General features: G+C 37.0%; 1 protein-coding gene across 2 annotated transcripts in view; it reads right to left on the bottom strand.

Moving 5' to 3' along the window:
* PURA (purine rich element binding protein A) overlaps window positions 1-17,907 on the bottom strand; it is a 31,209-nt gene extending 13,302 nt beyond the window's left edge. For both annotated transcript variants that reach the window (XM_070940822.1, XM_070940821.1), the window contains exon 1: window positions 16,542-17,907. In XM_070940822.1, the coding sequence (XP_070796923.1) occupies window positions 16,861-17,817 (957 nt within the window). In that variant the 5' untranslated portion in view covers window positions 17,818-17,907 and the 3' untranslated portion in view covers window positions 16,542-16,860. The remainder of the gene's footprint in view (window positions 1-16,541) is intronic.
* Window positions 17,908-19,215: the final 1,308 nt, after the last annotated feature.

The following is a 19,215-nucleotide window of genomic DNA, read 5'->3' as shown; positions in this document are numbered from 1 at the left end:
TAAGCTAAGGGATATAACTTAACCTGAAACTAAACTAGAGTTCTTTCTGTTTTAATTATTCAACAAAATTCAACAAACTAATAAATTAAAAAAAAATTAAAAAGTTTTTTATTAATAATACAAAATTAAAAAACCATTGGTCATAGATATGACATCACTGGTTCCAAACATCTTCCGTCACTTTACAATAATATTAGTACTCATATAAACATATAGTTCTTAAGCTTTGTTCACTATTTAAGCATAATATATGATATTAATACTTTTTCCCTTATTTCTGTATATTTATTTATCTCTTAAACATACATTTATCTGTAACATCTATATTTTTGTTCTAACACTATACATTTATCTTGGCTGCCCTCTTGTTATCTATCCAATTATAAAATTGTTCCCAGATTTTGTAGTACTTAGTTTTGCTTTTATCGTTGAGTTCCAAAGTGAGTCTGTCCATTTCTGCGCAGTTAAAGATTTTCAGTAGTATTTCCTCTTCAGTTGGAATATCTTTCTCTTTCCATTTTTGAGTGAGGGTTATTCATGCCGCTGTGAATATATGCAGTAATAAATAATTTGTATCTTTCTTATATTTTCTTTCTATAATTCCCAATAAGAAAAATTCCGGTTTGACCTCTATATCTGTTAGCAAAATTTCTTCCAGCCAGTTCTTTAGTAAATTCCAAAATTTTTGCACCTTTGGGCATTCCCACCACATGTGGTAGTAATTCCCAACAGTCTCTCCACACTTCCAGCATATCGAGGATTTCTCCTTATTCATTCATGCTAATCTTGTGGTGGGGAGGTGCCACCTATAGAACATCTTACAGAGGTTTTCCTTGTAGGAAGTTGCTAGTGTGATTTTTAAATTTTTTCCTCATAAACTTTGCCAATTGTCCAAATTGATATTGTGCCCAAAATATTTACACCAAATTATCATCGTTTCTTTCACCTGATCCTCAATCATATCTTGTTTTAATAAATATCGATATAGTTTACTTATAGTCTTGCTTCCCTGCTAAATAAAATTTTATCTAATTCTAATGATTCTTGCTTTATGCCCCATTCCTTTTTATCTTTGCTAAATTTAGATTGAATTTGGAGATACGCCCACCATTCCAATTTGATTCCTTCTTCCTTTAAAGTATTTCTCGCTTTTAATTCTCTTTCTCATTCAAAATATCTTTATAGGTGACAGCTCCCCCTCGTTTTGTCAAATTTGGATGTGTGTACATTTCTAATGTTGACATCCAATTAGGAATTTCCATATAATTATTTCTTTTTGTTTTTTTCCAAATATCCAATAGTGCTCTCCAATATAATGCCTCCGGAAGTACTGATGGACTAAATGTTTTTCCTCCCAAGAATAGCGTGCCACCTTGTCTGTAAGTCATGACCTTCTAGTGCCAATAGTCTTGTGTTTTTAAGATGCATCCACTCCCTTAGCCAAACTAATGCCGCTGCCTGATAATACTTTGTCCAGTCTGGTAGGCTAAATCCTCCTCTTTATCTAGCATCTTGTAATAATTTGAATCTGATTCTCGGTTGTTTCCTTTGCCATATGAATTTTGAAATGAGTCTGTCCAAATTTGTAAGGAAATTTTTTTTGAGCCGAATTGGTATGCATTGAAATAAAAACAACATTTTCGGAAGAACATTCATTTTGATGGTGGCTATCCTGCCCATTAGAGATAGCTGTAATTTTCCCCATTTTTCCAAATCAGACCTAATTTGCACCATTAATTTGTCATAGTTATCTTCTTTAAGTGTAATGCATCTCGCTGTCAATTGAATTCCCAAATATCTTATTTTTTTCGTAGTCTGAATATTTATCTTTCCCTCCAATTCTTTTTTTTTTTTGCTCTTCAGTCATGTTTTTAACTATCATTTTTGTTTTATCCTTGTTTATTTTCAGGCCTGCTACTTCCTCATAGTCTTCCAGCACTTACATCAGCCTAAGACTAGATTGTACAGGCTCTTCAATAATAAATACAAGGTTGTCCGCAAATGCCTGTACCTTAAAACTTTCTTTTCTTACTTTTAAATCTTTGATTTGTTTGTCTTCTCAAATTGTTCTAATTAAAGCCTCTAATGATAAAATAAAAAGCAGTGGTGATAGCGGACAACCTTGCCTTGTGCCTTTTTGGATTAAAAAGTTCTTTGTCGTTTCCCTATTTATCACCGCTTCTTGTCTGGAATAGATTGTTTTAAACATCTTTATAAATTTTCCCCCCAAATCCACATATTTTAATTGTTCTAGTATGAAGTCCCATTTGATGTTATCGAATGCTTTTTGCGTGTCGATGAATATCAACGCCACCTGTTTTTCATTGTGGACTTCATAGTATTCTATCGAATCCAAGATAATCCTAATATTGTTCCTTATATGCCATCCGGGAAGAAAACCATTTTGATCAGTATGAATGAAATTCTCTAAAATTTTCTTTAATCTGTCTGCCATAATTGTCATTAAGATTTTATAATCTGAATTTAGTAGGGATATCGGCCTATAATTTTTAATATAAGTCAAATCGGAATTTTCTTTGGGAATCAATGTGATGCTTCTTTCCACGATTCAGGTATCTTAGCTTCATTAAGTACATCATTGTACACCTCTAATAACAGTGGGCTTAATTCCTGGTGATTTTTATAAATTTCTGAAAGTAGACCATTTGGGCTTTGTTACTTTTTTGTTTTTTGATTGCCTCAGATATCTTCCATGCTGTTATCTCATTATTTAATAAATTTTTACCTTCCTCCAAGATTCTGGGCAATTCTGTTTTTTGTAGGTATTGCACTATCTTACCTTCTTCTATCTTCTTCTTATCCTCGTATAGGTTTTTTAAAAACTCATACGCTACCTTCCTCTTTGCCTCATTTTGATAAATTAACACTCCTTCTTCATTGTGTAATTTATTAATCTGGTTCTTTTCTTTCCGTTTTCTTAGTCTATAAGCCAGCCATCTTCCTGGCTTATCTCAAAAAAAAATTGTTTAATGCTTTTAGTTTGTTATGCCATATTTTCCTTTTCAATGATATTTAATTTGTGTTTAATTGTGTTTATTTGTTGTTTCAATTCCCGTTTTATGGGTTCTTTCTGCAGCTCTTTTTCCAGTTTGCTAAGATCTTCCTCTAAATTTTTTTGCCGTTGTCTTTTTTGTTTGTTGTCTTTGGCCATGTATGATGTTGCAATACCCTTCATAAAAGCTTTTGCCGTGTCCCACAGGTTCTGAAAAAACAAACTCATTTGATCATCCATCTTTAATTTAAATTCATTTTGATTCAAGATTGCTTTTTTTAGGGTCTACCTCCTTGTCTTTTTTTGCCCTTTCCATTTAATTTTAATGGGATTGCCCACGAATTTATGTCAATATTAACTTCCTCAATTCCCAGATTCAAATCCGTCAATGCCCAAACCATATCAATTCGAGACCAAGATTGATGTCTACCTGAATAATACGTATTTTGTTTTTTATCCCCATTTCTTTCCCTCCAACAATCCTTTATGCTTAATTCTTCCACCATCTTGAAAAATGAATTAGGTAATATCCTTCTAACACCTTTCTTTTGTCTGTCATTTCTATAGTCTAGTTCTCTATCTACAATCGTTCTCTATCTGAAATCACCAATTATACACAAATTATCATATTCTAAGTCTCTAATCATGTTATACAGTTTCTTATAAAATAGTTTTTGGCCCTCATTTGGCATGTATATTCCAACTAACATCAGTTTTTTCCCATCCACCGTTAATTCTATTATCAATATTCTCCCATCTTTGTCTTTATACATCTGTTTGGCCAAAATACTCTCTTTTACATACATTACAATTCCCCCTTTCTTCTGCTGCGATGAAGATATGAACATCTTTCCTAACTTAAGAGCATTTTAATTGGTACTGATGCTGCTTTTTTATGTCCGTCTCTTGCAGCACTATTATATCCACATTTGTCTTATACAGTTTACTAAAGAAGTTTTTCCTTTTCCCTGGAGAATTTAACCCATTAACATTTAATTATAGAATTGCTAATGCTTCTTGAAAACCTCTACTTATACTTAGGTCTTGTTGCCCTCGTTTGTCTGACTTCTTTATATTCCTTATTGTCTTTCCCGTTATCCACATTCTCTCCTTTCCCATTCTCTTTTTCCTTGATTTGGGATTCCCCCTATTTGGTGACTGTCCTCCTAGTTCTCCTTCTTCTCTTCTTTCTCTTTCCTCCAATTCAACCTCATTACCAAAATTTTGTCTGTAAAACAAAAGAGTGAAACAAAAGTGAAAGCTGTGCAAAACGGCTCCCCATTTAAGAGAGTCGAATACACAGCTTTTTCCATCCGATCGGTGGATTCTTTGGAGCCAGATTCCTTGGAGGGGAATCGGAAGAAAGAGGCACCCTGCAGAGCAGCTCTCAGTGGCAGTTGAGAGTGTGGATGGCAGGAAAGCCTTGGAGAAGTCGAATGGGGAAGAAAGATGGCCCATAATGGTGGCCATGAAGAAACAACAACAGGCAGCTGGACAACATTAGCAGTGGACTAGCTGGACAACAGAGAGATGGACCTGGGAGAAAGTGATCTTGGCAGCCCTCTGTGAGTGCCCCGGGGTGAAGATCTTCTCGGGGGATTGCAAAGAGGGAAGAGTCAGAAAGAGGCCCAAGGAAGGAGGAAATTTCCTCCCTAGTAAAGTGGTGAACAGCAAGTGGGGGCCAAAAAAAGAGACCATTTCAACGCGATAGATATCACTGGCGGCGTGAGGGGAAAGAAGAAGAGGAAACTTATCATTATTGCTGATTTAAGTAGACAATTTAGCTTGTGAGTGAAAGTGCTGACTAACCGGAGAACGCAGGCATATTGAAGTAAGACTGACTGTTAACTAAGAAAATAGGGAGCAAGAGACACCTACTGGCCAAGGAAAAAACTGGAGACAATTTAAGTAAGGAGAGGAAATTTAAAGAGAAACAAGACCTATTTTGGATGGCCTGCCAATAACTGACTTATAAATCGAGGAAACTTAAGGAGTAAATTTAGATGTGAAAAATTTAATGAAATAGTTGTAGTGGAACATTTTCAAGAGGAAATCATCTCTCTAATTATTGTTCTTTGTATGCAATCTTTGGACTACTATTTTTTTAGCTCCACTACCTACTGCATTAATTATTGATATTATTAAGTGATTCAATTATAGATTTTGTTATTAATTAATTGTTGACTAAGGGGAAGGTTTGCAGACTGTAGTTGGGGTAGGAAAGATTAAGAAAGGAAATTAAAGAATACATAACGAGACATTTAAAAACATAAAATAGAGAGTGAAAGCTGCAAAGTTAAGCATTGAGAATTAACTAGTTGAGAGTGTTAGTTGAAAGGTCCTGGAGGAAACTAAGAGAAATATAAAGAAGTGGGGAAGTAAATTTAAAGCAGTATTGGAAATGACAAGTATCCCCAATTTTACAAGAATTGGTGTAGGAAGGAGGCAAGGAGCTCAAACTACAACAATGGAACTAAGTCCAGCAGGACAAAGATCTATTGAAGGAATGCTAAAGAGAGAGAGATCAAACTCATTTAAGGATCTACAAGAGATGCTACAAACAATGCAGGAGGTTATGTTAAAGAACCATGAGGACTTGAAACGAGAGATAGGAGAAGTAAGGAGTGACATGGGAGAAATGAAAGAAAAGATGAGATCGATGGATGATAAATTTGAATGCTTCCAGCAACAAATTCTAAATAATGAACAAAAATTACAGGAGATGGAAGATAGAATGGGAAGGGAAGAAAAAAAAGTGGAGGAGATGGAAGAAAGATTAATTCAAGCCAATAGAGATCTCGAACAGACAATAATCCAATTGGAAATAGATAAGGCTGCCCATTTTCTATGATTTCAGAATGTGTGGGACGAAAAGAATGAGAACCTTCCGGAGATGATGGTGGAGCTATTGGCAGGAGCATTAGGAATTGGAAAGGAAGAAATTATTAATGAAATGGATGAAATTTATAGAATCCACACAAATTATGCACGTAGACAAAATCTACCTAGAGAGTGCATATTAGATTTGTTAAAAAATCGGTCTGCAATGAGATTCTACATAAGACCAGAGAAGATTCACTAGAGTTACGAGGAAGACAGCTTGTGGTGCTCAAACAAGTCCCAAGAAGGATAAGAAACTTAAGACAACCCTATCAAATGCTTACAGCAAAACTAACAAAAAAAAATGTAAATTTTTGGTGGCTGACTCTGGAAGGGATTATGGTATCTTGAGGAGAAAGAAGATTGAGATTGGACACGGTGGAAAGTAATAACTTTTTTAATGGGATAAGAGAATCCTAATTAAGGGTGACAGATATTCCAGTGTCTTCAACAGCGGTCTTCAGGATGCTAATGCCAATAAAAGTGCTTAAAAATAGTAAATAATGGCATGTTAATAACTCAAGTTATTGTTTTCTAAAGCATGTACTACAGGTTAAGTATACACTCATAATGGGTCCTCTTTTAAAAAAATATCTTAGGATATATCTAGATATACTTTCAATATATAATTTAGCACAGAAAAGCTGATCAAATTTGAGAAGCAAAAGTTAAGAAAATGATTATCAATTATAAATTTCAGAAATTTGCTTTGACCTTTTCTCCAATTTGAAAATTCTGAAAGTTTCTATTTCTAATATTAATATCTTTTTCAAGGTATCATTTCAAATCCTATTTGTCAATCATTATCTTTTAAGATGGCCTTGTTTAATGATATACAAGGTAGTCCTCAATTTACAATTAGTTTAGTGACCGTTCAGTTATAACGGTAGTGACTTATGACCATTTTTCACACTTATGACCATTGCAGCATCCCCATGGTCATGATTTAGATTCAGATGCTTGACAACTGGTTCATATTTATGACGGTTGCAGTGTCCCGGACTCATGTGACCATCTTTTGCGACCTTCTGACAAGCAAAATCAATGAAGAAGCCAGATTCACTTAATAACCATGTTACTAATTTAACAACTGCAGTGATTTGCTTAACAAATGTGAGAAGAAAGGTTGTAAAATGGGGCAAAACTCACTTAACAAATTTCTCACTTAGCAACATAAATTTTGGACTCAATTGTGGTCATAAGTTGAGGACTACCTATACAAGGAGTACATCAATGTAAAAGCACTTTTTCTTTTTGATTCCAAATAGCCAGACATCATATTATATGCAGATCAGATCATCACAGCTTGCTCAAAAAATCATGTCTAAAAATTCTGACTTAATGTAGTGTAAATTCAATAAATTACAATACAATGTCATAGATAAAATAGTATAACTGCAAATTAATAAACATTTATAAACATTTGTTCTTATCTACTTCCCAAGAATAGTAACTTCTTTTGTGTACCCTTATGAACCAAACTGTGATTTTTATGTACTTAGAAATATATTTGAGGTAAGTAGGTAAGAAGTAGTCTCTCAAAACAACAATCCATCCCATTATAACAACAAGGAGCCCAGGTTAAGAACACAAACTATTATATATCATTTTCCTATAAAAACATGCAGGCAAAAATCTAAGACAAGGATATTAATGTTATACAGATATATCATAGTTGTTAAGAAATCATAGGGAACTACCATTGGCACCTATGGGAAGGAGGTTAAAAAGTCAAGATGATGTGTTGACAGTAGTATATAAAAAAGCTGGGGCTTTGATCATGCTGCCATGACTTTTTGATATCTCACCATGGATAGTACTGAGATGTGTCCTGTCTTTCCTTTACTAAAGCAGATAAATTTATATGAATGAAGGAATGACAAACAATATAAACTGGCAACGGCATAAAAATACAGTGCACAAGTCCTTAATCGCTAAAAAACACGGCAGACTTGACAAAACAAAAACAAAACAGAGTTTTGCCTCAAAACAGAGTGAGAGAAAAAAGTGTCAAATTTTTAACATTAGAAAATTATTCAAATTCAAATTAGACATTTTGAAAGAAATTTGACTATTTGTGAGTTAGGCCTTGAAGTGGTAAGAAACAACCTTTGTTATTCTGCATAATATGTTTATACAACCCTACACCTTGTTATTGAATGTGCCAAACAGTATCAATTTTAGGGATAAATGGTTGTGTTGTATTTTTATTGTAAAAACAAGAGAGAGAAGATGATAAAAATGTATGTCACATACCAAAATAATATTGATTGTTCTGGGAACCACAAAAATGGAACAGGACAAGTGATATTTAATAAAAGTTTTGATCACATCATTCCTAATATTCAGATACCTGTGAGGCTTTTTATCACCTTTCTTCATTCATTCCTACTAAATATTGCATATATAATTTTATTTTATATAATTGTTGTTTTGTGTCTACCAAGTAAAACCACTGAGCCAGAATTTCCTTTCCTAAGCAACAAGGCTTTACCTTGATTGGCAAATGAAAACTAACAAAGGACCAATTTCCCAGAAAATAAAGAACATTTTGAAGCAAAGTATTCTGCTTTTAACAGCCAATACAGTATCTTTAACTTAATTTCACAGAACCAAGCTTTATTTAATGAAAATATATAGACATTTACAAGGTTCTTTTTGATAGGCAGTAGACAATTTGGTTTATATTGGACAAAAATTCTATAACTGTCAGTTAAAATGGCCAGTGAAATGGATAACACCAGTAGCTGTGATCAAAAATACCTGGATACATTAAATACATTAATACATTAAACCCATTAATCCTTCTATTAAGCATGGGATTTGAAAAATGAACATGACTTTAAAATACAAGCAGTATGATTTTTAGTGGAGCATGGAACTAAAATAATCTTAGAGGATTCACTTGTTTCAGAATGGGAATAACATGCATTCATTTTCCAAACATTCAATAAGACCTAAATATCATTTTTAACATAGACTGCAGTTTCCATTCAATCTAAGGGCAGATTCAATATATGAGTTATGGTCAATGGTAAAACTACTAGAGATGTCAAATGATCACTCTAGTAAACTACTAGAGTAATCAAATGACTGTATAAAATGGCCAATCAAATGGAAACTAGCAGTGTTAGATAGAAATCTTCTGCAAAGGTCAGGGTTATGATGCACTAATTACAAAAGTCATACCCACTGTGTTTTCATTTAGAAGACCAGAAAAAGGATTGAGAAGGAAAATATAGCTATACTTAGAACGCAATCCCATTATATCATTTTTATAAGGTCATATAAAAAATAAAATATATTCAGTACATTCATGGTTTTTATCAGAACAAAGTAGAATTTTAAGATAGAAATTCCAGAAATGTCCATTGAATTTTTGTAGACAGCAGAAGTTGTTCTGTAACAGCCCTCTGCAGTGATTTTTCAGTTTTTAGGAAACAGCTTGCTCTGAACAACACAAGGTAAAATATATGCCTTCTATAACAAATGTGCTAGAAGGGTACTTTTTCTAAGTTTTAAAAGCTTAGAATTTAATTTTTTAAATCCCTTGAAGGGTTTCATGCTATCACCTGCATTGCCAGTACTCTTTCTTCCTTGAGAAAAAAATAGGTGTCAATTTTATTTTGCCTTTTCACTATTTAAAGAGTACTGTAGATAGTTAGAGATAACATTATTTTAATTCTTCCTCCAAGACTATGTACAACTAGGGCGAGTTTCATTCAATTTCTCAAAATATATGCAGAGGATTGAGCTTATTTATAACTTAAGATACATGAACAAATATGACAGGAAAATTCCCAGTCTTTATAGATTTTAAAAAACTTCTCTAGCTTTTATTTGAAAAACTTCTCTAGCTTTTTTTTTAAATAGGAAAAGTTGTTTTAGAGGCAAAAATATGCTGTTTGCAGCACTTTTAAAGAATCTTGTAATATGGAAATAAGTGGATCCAAGTACACGATTCATGCGTGCTATGCTACAATGTGATTTATTTGATTTCTGCTTATTGTATTGGAGTTCAGTCCTTATGTTATCCTCAATGCATCATGATTAAACAATCTGCACTTTTAACAAGTTGTGTGGACTCAGATTTTCATGACCATTAAGAGCACAAGTCTTTCACTGCTCAAACAGGAGCTTTCTATGCTGCACAGTATGCTTCTTTTCAAACTGATTTAAGTTTCATAAATAAACTTAATTTGGCACTTAATTCAGAGGTTGGCGCTGAAAGGAAGGAAAAGGCAGTGATCTAAGTGAATGTATTTTATTTTATTTCCAGTAGAATTTTTTGAGATATAAGAGTGCATGAACTAAAAAAAAAAAAAAAATGCTAGCATTTAAGTGCATGAGTGCCAGAATTTCGATGCTCAGCTTTCTTAAACAATTCAGACTGTGGTCTAATTCTTATATCATGCTAAGCAATTATATATCTGATAACAATATATTGAAGACGCACATTTGTAAAACAAATACATTGAGAACAAGGTGGAAGATCTGGTAGATTAGCAGTCTCTCACCTGAAACAACTCAAACATTATTATTTCAATTATTAAGAATAATAGTAAAGTATTGTGCAAAAATATACAGTTCAATGACTTAATAAATCAAACATTTTTACTGTTAAATATGCAATACTAAGTAACAGAGGAAGAAATATTTAGTAAATATAGTCCTTCCTAAGATCACAAACAATTAGCTGTATTTATCTACCCAAGAAATTGTAAAAATTTCTATAATGTTTTAATAGATGAATAATGCAATATAATAGAATATATGAAGCTCAGGGTAGAATTGTGGAGTTTTTGGTGCTGAGGTTGGTTGGTTGCTTGGTTGCTTGCAGATGTGTCATGACCCAACAAGGTAACATGATGTCTGCAAGCAACCAACTCCAGAGAGTACCAAGAACTCCAAAGAACATTGCAGTATTATGCATATTAACCTAGAATATGCTGAGCAGCCTTTTTATGACTTGGGACCACACTTACCATACTTGGAAAGTGGGGCTGAGAACTACAGAGGACAGAGCAAAGCAACTGTATTAAAGTTGTGGACAGGGCCAAATATTTTGGCATTTCTTTATTTGTCTTTCATGGGTATTAATTTTCTCTTAAGTCTATATTAAGGTTTTCTTTTATTTTCTTTTTTAAATTTCCATCTCCCAGTATTAAGAAATTATACTGCTGATTTGTTTAGAGTTGCCCACTCGATTAAAGAAAAGTCTGAGATTCTTATTGCCAGGAAAGCATGAGGGAACTGTAACTAGAAGATTCATCTTTATAGAAAGTTTATGTTATACAGGTAGCCCTTGGCTTATAATCACAATTGAACCCAAAATTTATATTGTTAAGCAAGACATTTGTTAAGTGAGTTTTACCCCATTTTACAATCTTTCTTGCCACAGTTGTTAAGTGATCACTGCAGTTGTTAAGTTAGTAACACAGTTATTAAATGAATCTGGGTTTCCCATTGACTTTGCTTGTCAGAAGGTCAAAAAAAGTGAACACATGACCTTGGGACACCGCAACCATCATAAATATGAGTCAGTTGCCAACTGTCTGAATTTTGATCATGGGGATGCTGCAACAGTTATGTGAAAAATTGTCATGTCATTTTTTCATTGATGTTGTAACTTTGAATGGTCACTAAATGAACTCTTGTAAGTTGAGGGCTACGTATACAGTATACATGTTATCTATATATGTGCAGCTTTCTTTAACTTAGTTGTCTCCAGATGTGTTGCACCTACAACTTTCTGGGAATTCTTGGTTTTATAAATCTATAAATCTAACATATATTTGTGCCTAGAAGGTATCAAATTGGAGGAGGTTATTATACAGAGTATAAGCACTGGTACTAGAAAGTACAATGCCCAGAAGGAAGATGGGCAGAAGTAGGATTCTACTGTAAATTTATAAAACAAAAAATACGTCAGAAATCAAACATAGCTGAGATTTAATTTTAAACTTGAAATGTCAATGTCCCAAAGGTGCTTTTCCAAAAGGCAAGTGGACTTTCTTCATTTTTTTTCCCTTGATGTTTCACTTCTCATCCAAGAAGCTTCTTCAGTTCTAACTGACTGGTGGGGAATGGAAGGATTTATATTCTTGGCAGTCATTTGGTTGTTAGCACTCTGAGGGGTCTGTTGTTAGCTCTCTGAAAGTTGTTAAAGCCACTTGGGGGTTTATCTGTATCAGTATTTTCGATGAAAAAACCCCAAGAAAATCCAGTTGCCTTTTGGAAAAGCATCTTTGGAACAACCATGACCTGGATGATTTAGAATCTCCATAGATTTTTGAAATGTCAATACAATTATTCTAATTCACTGTAACTAACTTTTTGACAATTAACAGTGCATTATGGGATCATCAGTTATTCTTATACAGTTCAAAATAAAAATTACTTTAAATAAATAAAATAAAATTGATAAAAATATTATTTTATTGGAAAATAGTTATAAAATATAATCATCTCTTACAGGAAGATTATTTGTTTCAAAAGTGCTGTCTACCAATTCAAAATTGATTTGTTACTATTGGTCAGCATGAAAAGTCATGCACCGGTAACTTGTATGTACTTGTTAGTGCAGAAATCCCATCTAATTAGGTGACTATATACAATAATTTGCACAGCTTGTTGTGCAATAATTTGCACAGCTTTGGCTGTTAAAAGCAGTGTTACAATGTTTTAAAAGTAAAAAATGCTGTTCTTTAAAATGATATTTCTGGCCTACTATAGCCACACATAAATTTTCTTCATTGCTGGAAATGATGGCTCTTGTCTGCACAATAAGACAGATCTACAACATTTTACAAAATATTGATTGGGTATTTCTGTTTCATACCCGTAGTACTGCTCAAGGAAAGCTACATAGAATCAGGTGCAGTCCCAGAAATTATACTTTAAAAAGTGACACTGTCAAGTATTTTTATGTTTACATTTTTGTAAGTCTTCCATTATCTGCATGCAAAAATTGCTTACACCTTTTATTCTTGATAGATTAATAAACGCTGCATTCCCTATTTTTGTCCTTCTCTGCTAATTTTTTCTAGCACTCAGAGAATTTCTGCTCTACAGTGAATATTATTTCTTAATTACTTTAGCTCCCCCTCTGGCTGAAAATGGCATTTTACAGCATACAATAATAAAGAGGCATGAATCAACAGTGTCTAATTTTAACTCATTTATTTAATTTCTCAGACAGAGCAACTTAAAAAAAACAAGTGGAATTAAAATGAACACAATTGCCATGCTGTGATAGTCTGAAAGGGAGATCATATTTTAAAAGTTACTTGACAGTGCCCCTTTCATTTAAAAATAAAACAAAAACAGACTTGTGTTTATATTGCAGTGGATTTCAAGTTTTCTTGCATTTCATATAAAATATCATTATGACTGTGGATCTTTCCTACAAGACACTGAAAACATATTCAGGAAAAATAAGGCATGTTTTCCAAAAGCTGGATGCTTGGCACATTTGAACATACTATTTTTAAAATACCAAATATGATCAAATATACCATTACTTTTATTCATCTGGCCTTTAAACAAGATTCTCTCACTATTGCTTATTTTAATTGTGAGTTGTTGTACCTTTATCAGGTACTGAGCACCTCAACTGGAAAAACATGAATTCAAATCAAGGTAATTTATGGTTCAAATAACAGCATATTGAACTGGTGCTAAAGCAGTGGTGGGATTCAAGTAATTTAACAACCGGTTCTCTGCCCTAATGATTTCTTCCTACAACCATTTTGCCAAACTGCTCAGAAAGTTAACTACTGGTTTTCCCGAAGTGGTGTGAACTGGCTGAATCCCACCACTGTCCTAAAGTATTTAGTGTGCCTATGGGGGAAAACAGATTCTTCAACATGAGACACCAAATTCTGCTGGAACTGGACTAAGATATAATAAAAGGAGAATTATAAACTTCACATGTCATCTTGTTCCATCATATAAGGCAGAGGTCTCCAACCTTGGCAACTTTACGACTTGTGGACTCCCAGAATTCTTCAGCCAGTGCATGAGCTGGCTGAGGAATTTTGGGAGTTGAAGTTCACAAGTCGTAAAGTTGCCAAGGTTGGAGAGCCCTGATATAAAAAACTGAATTCTCAGATACACAGACTAGGAAAAGATTTTTGAACTTTGACTCTCAGGAAAGAGGCACAAACAAAACATATATTTGTTGACTAAAATAACTTCAACATTGCCTGGAATCAGACAACAGATTTAGAGGGTCAAAGGTGGTAGGTAAGGACTAACTGCCTACACTATGTACCTTCATTCTATTTTTGCCTTTGATAAACATACATTTGTTATGTTATACAAATCTGGTCACAGGCAACAGTGGGGCAGATAAAATGTACGATCACACCCTGAGAAGCAAAGTACTCACTTAAACTCTCTTTACAGGTCTACTGTCTATGTCCATTCTAAAACCGAGTTGAGTATTTTGCTGTTACAGAAGTTTAATTCAGATTTAATTCAAATGGAACAAGACTGTCCCTCTCCCCATACAAAACAAGTTATTGCTAAAAACAACGCTTCTGCCAATCTCTAGAATTAAAACTTTAGACACTGTAGGGAATAGTGGAACTTACAAACAAAATAGCAAAAATCAAAACATTTAAGCTTTTCAACTACCTACAGTATGGAAAATGCAGTCCTTTCTACATCATAGTTCAAATACAGTATGAAACCGCCTACAAGTGCTTCAATTAAAACAAAGCAAATCTGACACTCAATGTTTTTACATGCAGCCGAAAACATTGTGCACCATGGAAGCTTACTTTTTCCTTATGGAAAAGTGCATCTTAGAAAACAATTGTAATAAATTCCAGTGATTCTAAAAAAAAATTCCTAACCACTATAATATTATTGCACATTTGGTGCTATATAGACACCATTAGCAAATATATTTAACTAGAAATAAAGGATATAACTGAAACAGATTTGTCTTAATAACTTATAATACATCTGTAAAGAAGGAGATTATTTTTTAACTAAACATACATTTCTTTTGAACCATCATTGTCTTACCTAGACCCAATCTCTTACAATCAATGAGAACCAAAACACAGTTCTGTTCCTACAGGTAGAATTTCCTACATACAGTAGTTAAATCCACACTGATAAATTTGTCAAAGTAGTTTAGAAAATGAATACACTCAGAAATTCAAGAATCAATAAGATTCTTGTCTTGTCCATTCTTCCTACAGAATTCCAACTATTTTTTCTATGTTTTAAGGCATCATTTATTGTTTTTCACTTGCAATGATGATAGTCATGCAGCAGTTTAATGATAAAAATATATTAATATTTTACTATACAGCAGCAAGTAGTTAGTCAATTAAAAGCACAAATATTTTAAAGAAAAATCTGTAAAAGTATATTACTACAAATAATTGCAAGTTGGAGAACACTTCCAGAAAGGTTAGTATTCTCAGACTATTTTTATACTTTACAACTTTAATATATATCACACAAAGTACATAATTATAACTGAAGGTTTGCACACTTGGGGGAGGAGTCAATACTACATGAATAAAGTATGTAGCCAGTAATAACTAGCACCACAGCTACATGAAAATTTCTTTACAACACACCAACTTGGCTTTTACTTTTAAAGGAAATTCAAATCCATGGCTCAGTAGGATTACATCATAATCATGTTGAACTGATGTCTACGACAGGCCTACACAAGTTAGTTAGCACTAACATAAGCTGGAGTTTTGACTGAGACTGAACAAATTAAAATAGTGCTAGTGGCCACACAAAAAACCCTTACCACCTGTTGTTGAAAAAAAAGGCATACTGAAAATCGCTGCATGTTAAAGTACTTTAAGTACACTTCATAAAAATATATATATTATGAACAATACAATTACATCTCATATACACAACAATGACAAGATACCTACTTAGTTGTAAACCAAACAGGTGCAGAAAAATATGGGAGATCATTTCTCTCTCTCTTTTTACTATTTGAATAACTTTGGTTCAAACCATAAAAATCACAAGTTAGCAAATTTCATTTAAATGCCTTTTTAATATTTTTCTTTATGTTCACAGAAGTTTCACTGACCATTTTATATGCTTAAGGTCCAGATGCAATGCATATTGTATAAAAGAGAGCACTTATTGTTTACCTTGCATGAATTAAACCTACGTACCTTTTAACTCTACAGACTTCTGCATAACATTTAGACAAAGCTCAGACACACAGCATGCCTAGCCCTCATATATATATACACATCTCTAATCACAGGTATATAGGGTGTCAAATATACTATAATAACCTCCATGAAAGGTTTTGAAATTTGGTAACAAAATGAGAAGAAAAACTAAAAATATTATTTTACGTGTTCTAAAATATCTCTTTTTTGTGCTAAAGTCAAATGTTAGCTCAACATGAAAAGGACATTTTCTCTTTTTTAATATAATTCAGCAATATTTTAATCTTGACCATTTTTGCAAACACTTTTTTTTTAATAATAGCTTAAACGTGTACAAAAGTTCTTGGTTAATTAGGGAAATAAACACTCAGTTCTTTATATTTTTTTAATCAAGTAGGAAACACAGTTCATCTTATATAATGTTATTACTTTTTTTGTAATTTTTTTTTGTTTGTTTGTTTTTAGCAGCTGCTTACTGTTTTATACGATGAGCAAGAGTGGAAGGAACAATCCAGCGATGGGGTGGAGAGAAAGAAGTTGCTTGCTCGGCTGTCAGTTTTGGTGGTGGATAGGTAGATGGTGCTCCCCTTGGAGTTATAACAGGTATATTTAACGGTATGCATTATTTTCGGCTTGTGGATGTTGGTTTTCTCTCTCTTTCTCTCCCTTACAGTATAAAGTCTTTCTCTGTGTGTTGTTGTCATTATTACCAGTGTCTCTGTGCAGCAGGGCAGGGAGGAGGCAGCCAAACGGGAAGGAGGGATGTGGAGAGGAGGGAGGAAAGATAGATGGAGATCAATCCTCCTCTGGCTCCTCCGCCTGCAGCAAGGCTCCGGGCGGGCCAGTGGGGATAGCGGTGCTGCTGCTGATTTCGGTCTCTGGCTGCTGCTCTGTTCCGCCGGAGGAGGAGGAGGATGCGGCGGCGGCGGCGGCCCGCTTGTCTCTCTGCTTCTCCTGGATCTTCTTCATCTCGTCCGAGTACTTGCAGAAAGTGTGTCCGAATTTGGCCCACACCTTGTAAGGGACGGTGATGGAGTTGCGGTAGGTGGGCTTGACCTCGCTCACCCGCATGAAAACGCCGTACTTGTTGGAGCCCACGTCGAAAAAGAACCGCTTGTTATCCACCGTCAAGGAGGTGCCCTCGGGCAGCTCGGCCGGCTCCTCCTCCACGCCGTAGTCGTCGATGAGCTTGGCCAAGGCGTCGCGGAACTCGATCAACCCTTGCGCTGGCAAGGCGATGGTCTGGCCCTGTGTGGAGCCGAGGCCTGGGCCGCGGTTGACTGTCTGGCGGATGCGCAGGAATCGCCCGCGCTGGTTCTCCTTCAAATCCATGTAATACTTGCGGTTCTCGCGCACCAGAAATTCGCTTTTCAGGGCCCGCCGAGGCTCGTCCGCGGCCTGCGCCAGCTCCGGCGGTTGGCTGGGCCCCAGCTGCGCGTAGTGCTCGATGAAGTCGCCCAGATAATCGCGGAACTCCACCGCCACTGACATCGAGAGCGTCAGCCGGCTCTTGCTGCCTCCAGCACCCACCTCCGCGATCTTCAGGAAGCGGCCCTTCGCGTTCTGCTTGACGTCCAAGTAGAAACGCTTGTTCTGGATGTCCACCCGCTTGGAGGCCAGCTCCTGCGTCTCGTGCTGGAGGCCCACCCCGCCGCCGCCGCTACTGCCGGGCCCGCCGCCGCCGCCAGGGCCCGAGCCCGGCGCCCCGCCGCCGCCGCCGCCCTGCTCGCTGCCGCTGTCTCTATCCGCCATGATGCCTTCGGGCTACCCGACGCCCGCCTGCCTGCCTGCGCCTCCCGGCCGCCGCCGCCGCCTCCTCCTCCGCCGCCGCCGCCGCCCGTCGCCGCTACTGCTCCTGCCGCCGCCGCCGCTCCAACCCCCTCCGCAGCCACCAGCAGCAGCCGGCCGCTCTCGCGAGATCTGTGGAGGAGACAGAAAGAGAGAGAGCGGCTAACATGGCAGAGGGGGAAGCGCGCGACTGGGCAGAGGAACGGGGAGAGGAGGAGAGCGCGAGAGCGCGAGGACCAGGAGAGGTGCCCCGGGATCGGAGACGGCAGCGCCTCGCTGGGTTAGACTGGGCGAGGGCAGGGAGGCGCTCGCTTCTTGGCACTCAGGCCCCACCCACCCGTCCTCCGCTCGGCTATCGCGCCTTCTTCTCTTCGGGCTGCGCCGCCACCGGCGCAGCTGCCCGTTAGCAGTCGGCCAGACCCCGCACCCGCCCTCGCGCTGCGCCAGGCCAGCTTCGCCAGGGACACAGACTCCGCCCGGCCCCGGCTCCGGCTCGCGCGCGCCTGGATTCCCCCTCCCTCCTCACGCGCACCCCGACTTGAGGCCGCCGCCGCTGCCGCCTCTCCCTCGGGGGAGATGGAGCCGATGAGGGGAGGGGGTCGATCTACTATCAAACGCGAATACGCGGACGCATCATCAGAGTAACTCTTTTTCCTCTTCCCCTTTCAGAAGTCGGCGTATGCCTCAGGTCTGTCTGCAGACATAAACCGGACGGAGAAGGAAGCTCCCCCTGCGTCCTCCTCATCCCGCCTCTTGGCCCATTAAGCAGACCCTTCTGTCGCCCGCCGTCCCCAAGGAGGAATTGCCGCCCGTCTGCGGGAGGCGAAGTGTTCAAGCGAAGAGAGAGCCGGGAGGAGTCCGCACCCCGCAAGAGGCAACCTGCGATCCCACTACCTCTTCCTTGAGCCAACTTAATCCTTTGAAAGCATAAATCAATGCCACCCTCCTCCGACGTGTCGGGGTCATTCCTACGATACCATAGCACGTTCGTTTTGAAATTCGCACCATTTCCCGCCTGTCTAAAGCTCCCCAATTGAAAACTGCATGACTTCAAGGGTTTTTACTCGCCGGCTCCTAGGGTGCTTTCCTAGGGTGTTTTATAATAGAGCAACCTTTACTTTCAGGATTACATTGTTATACAAAGAACTTAGAAAACATCCCCCTCCTCTCTAATTGCTTTCATAGACCCGACCGCCCGTCAAACTCTAAAACCTTCCCAGGTACCTTACTTTGCAAAATGGGGAAAGAGGCTGTACTTAACCTTGAGCAATTTCTACAATGCTTGCCCACCTCGACTGATTCCAGAGAATGCATGAATTTGGAGGGATCACACTAGGAAGGTCATTTTGTGTGGAAATCATG

The sequence above is a fragment of the Pituophis catenifer genome, unplaced genomic scaffold, assembly GCF_029215685.1.
Source record: "Pituophis catenifer annectens isolate HBS135680 unplaced genomic scaffold, rPitCat1.0.hap2 SCAF_3, whole genome shotgun sequence".
In the NCBI taxonomy this organism is placed as follows: Eukaryota; Metazoa; Chordata; class Lepidosauria; order Squamata; family Colubridae; genus Pituophis; species Pituophis catenifer.
Note: the sequence above shows the minus strand (reverse complement) of the source record. Positions and strands in the feature narration are given on the sequence as shown.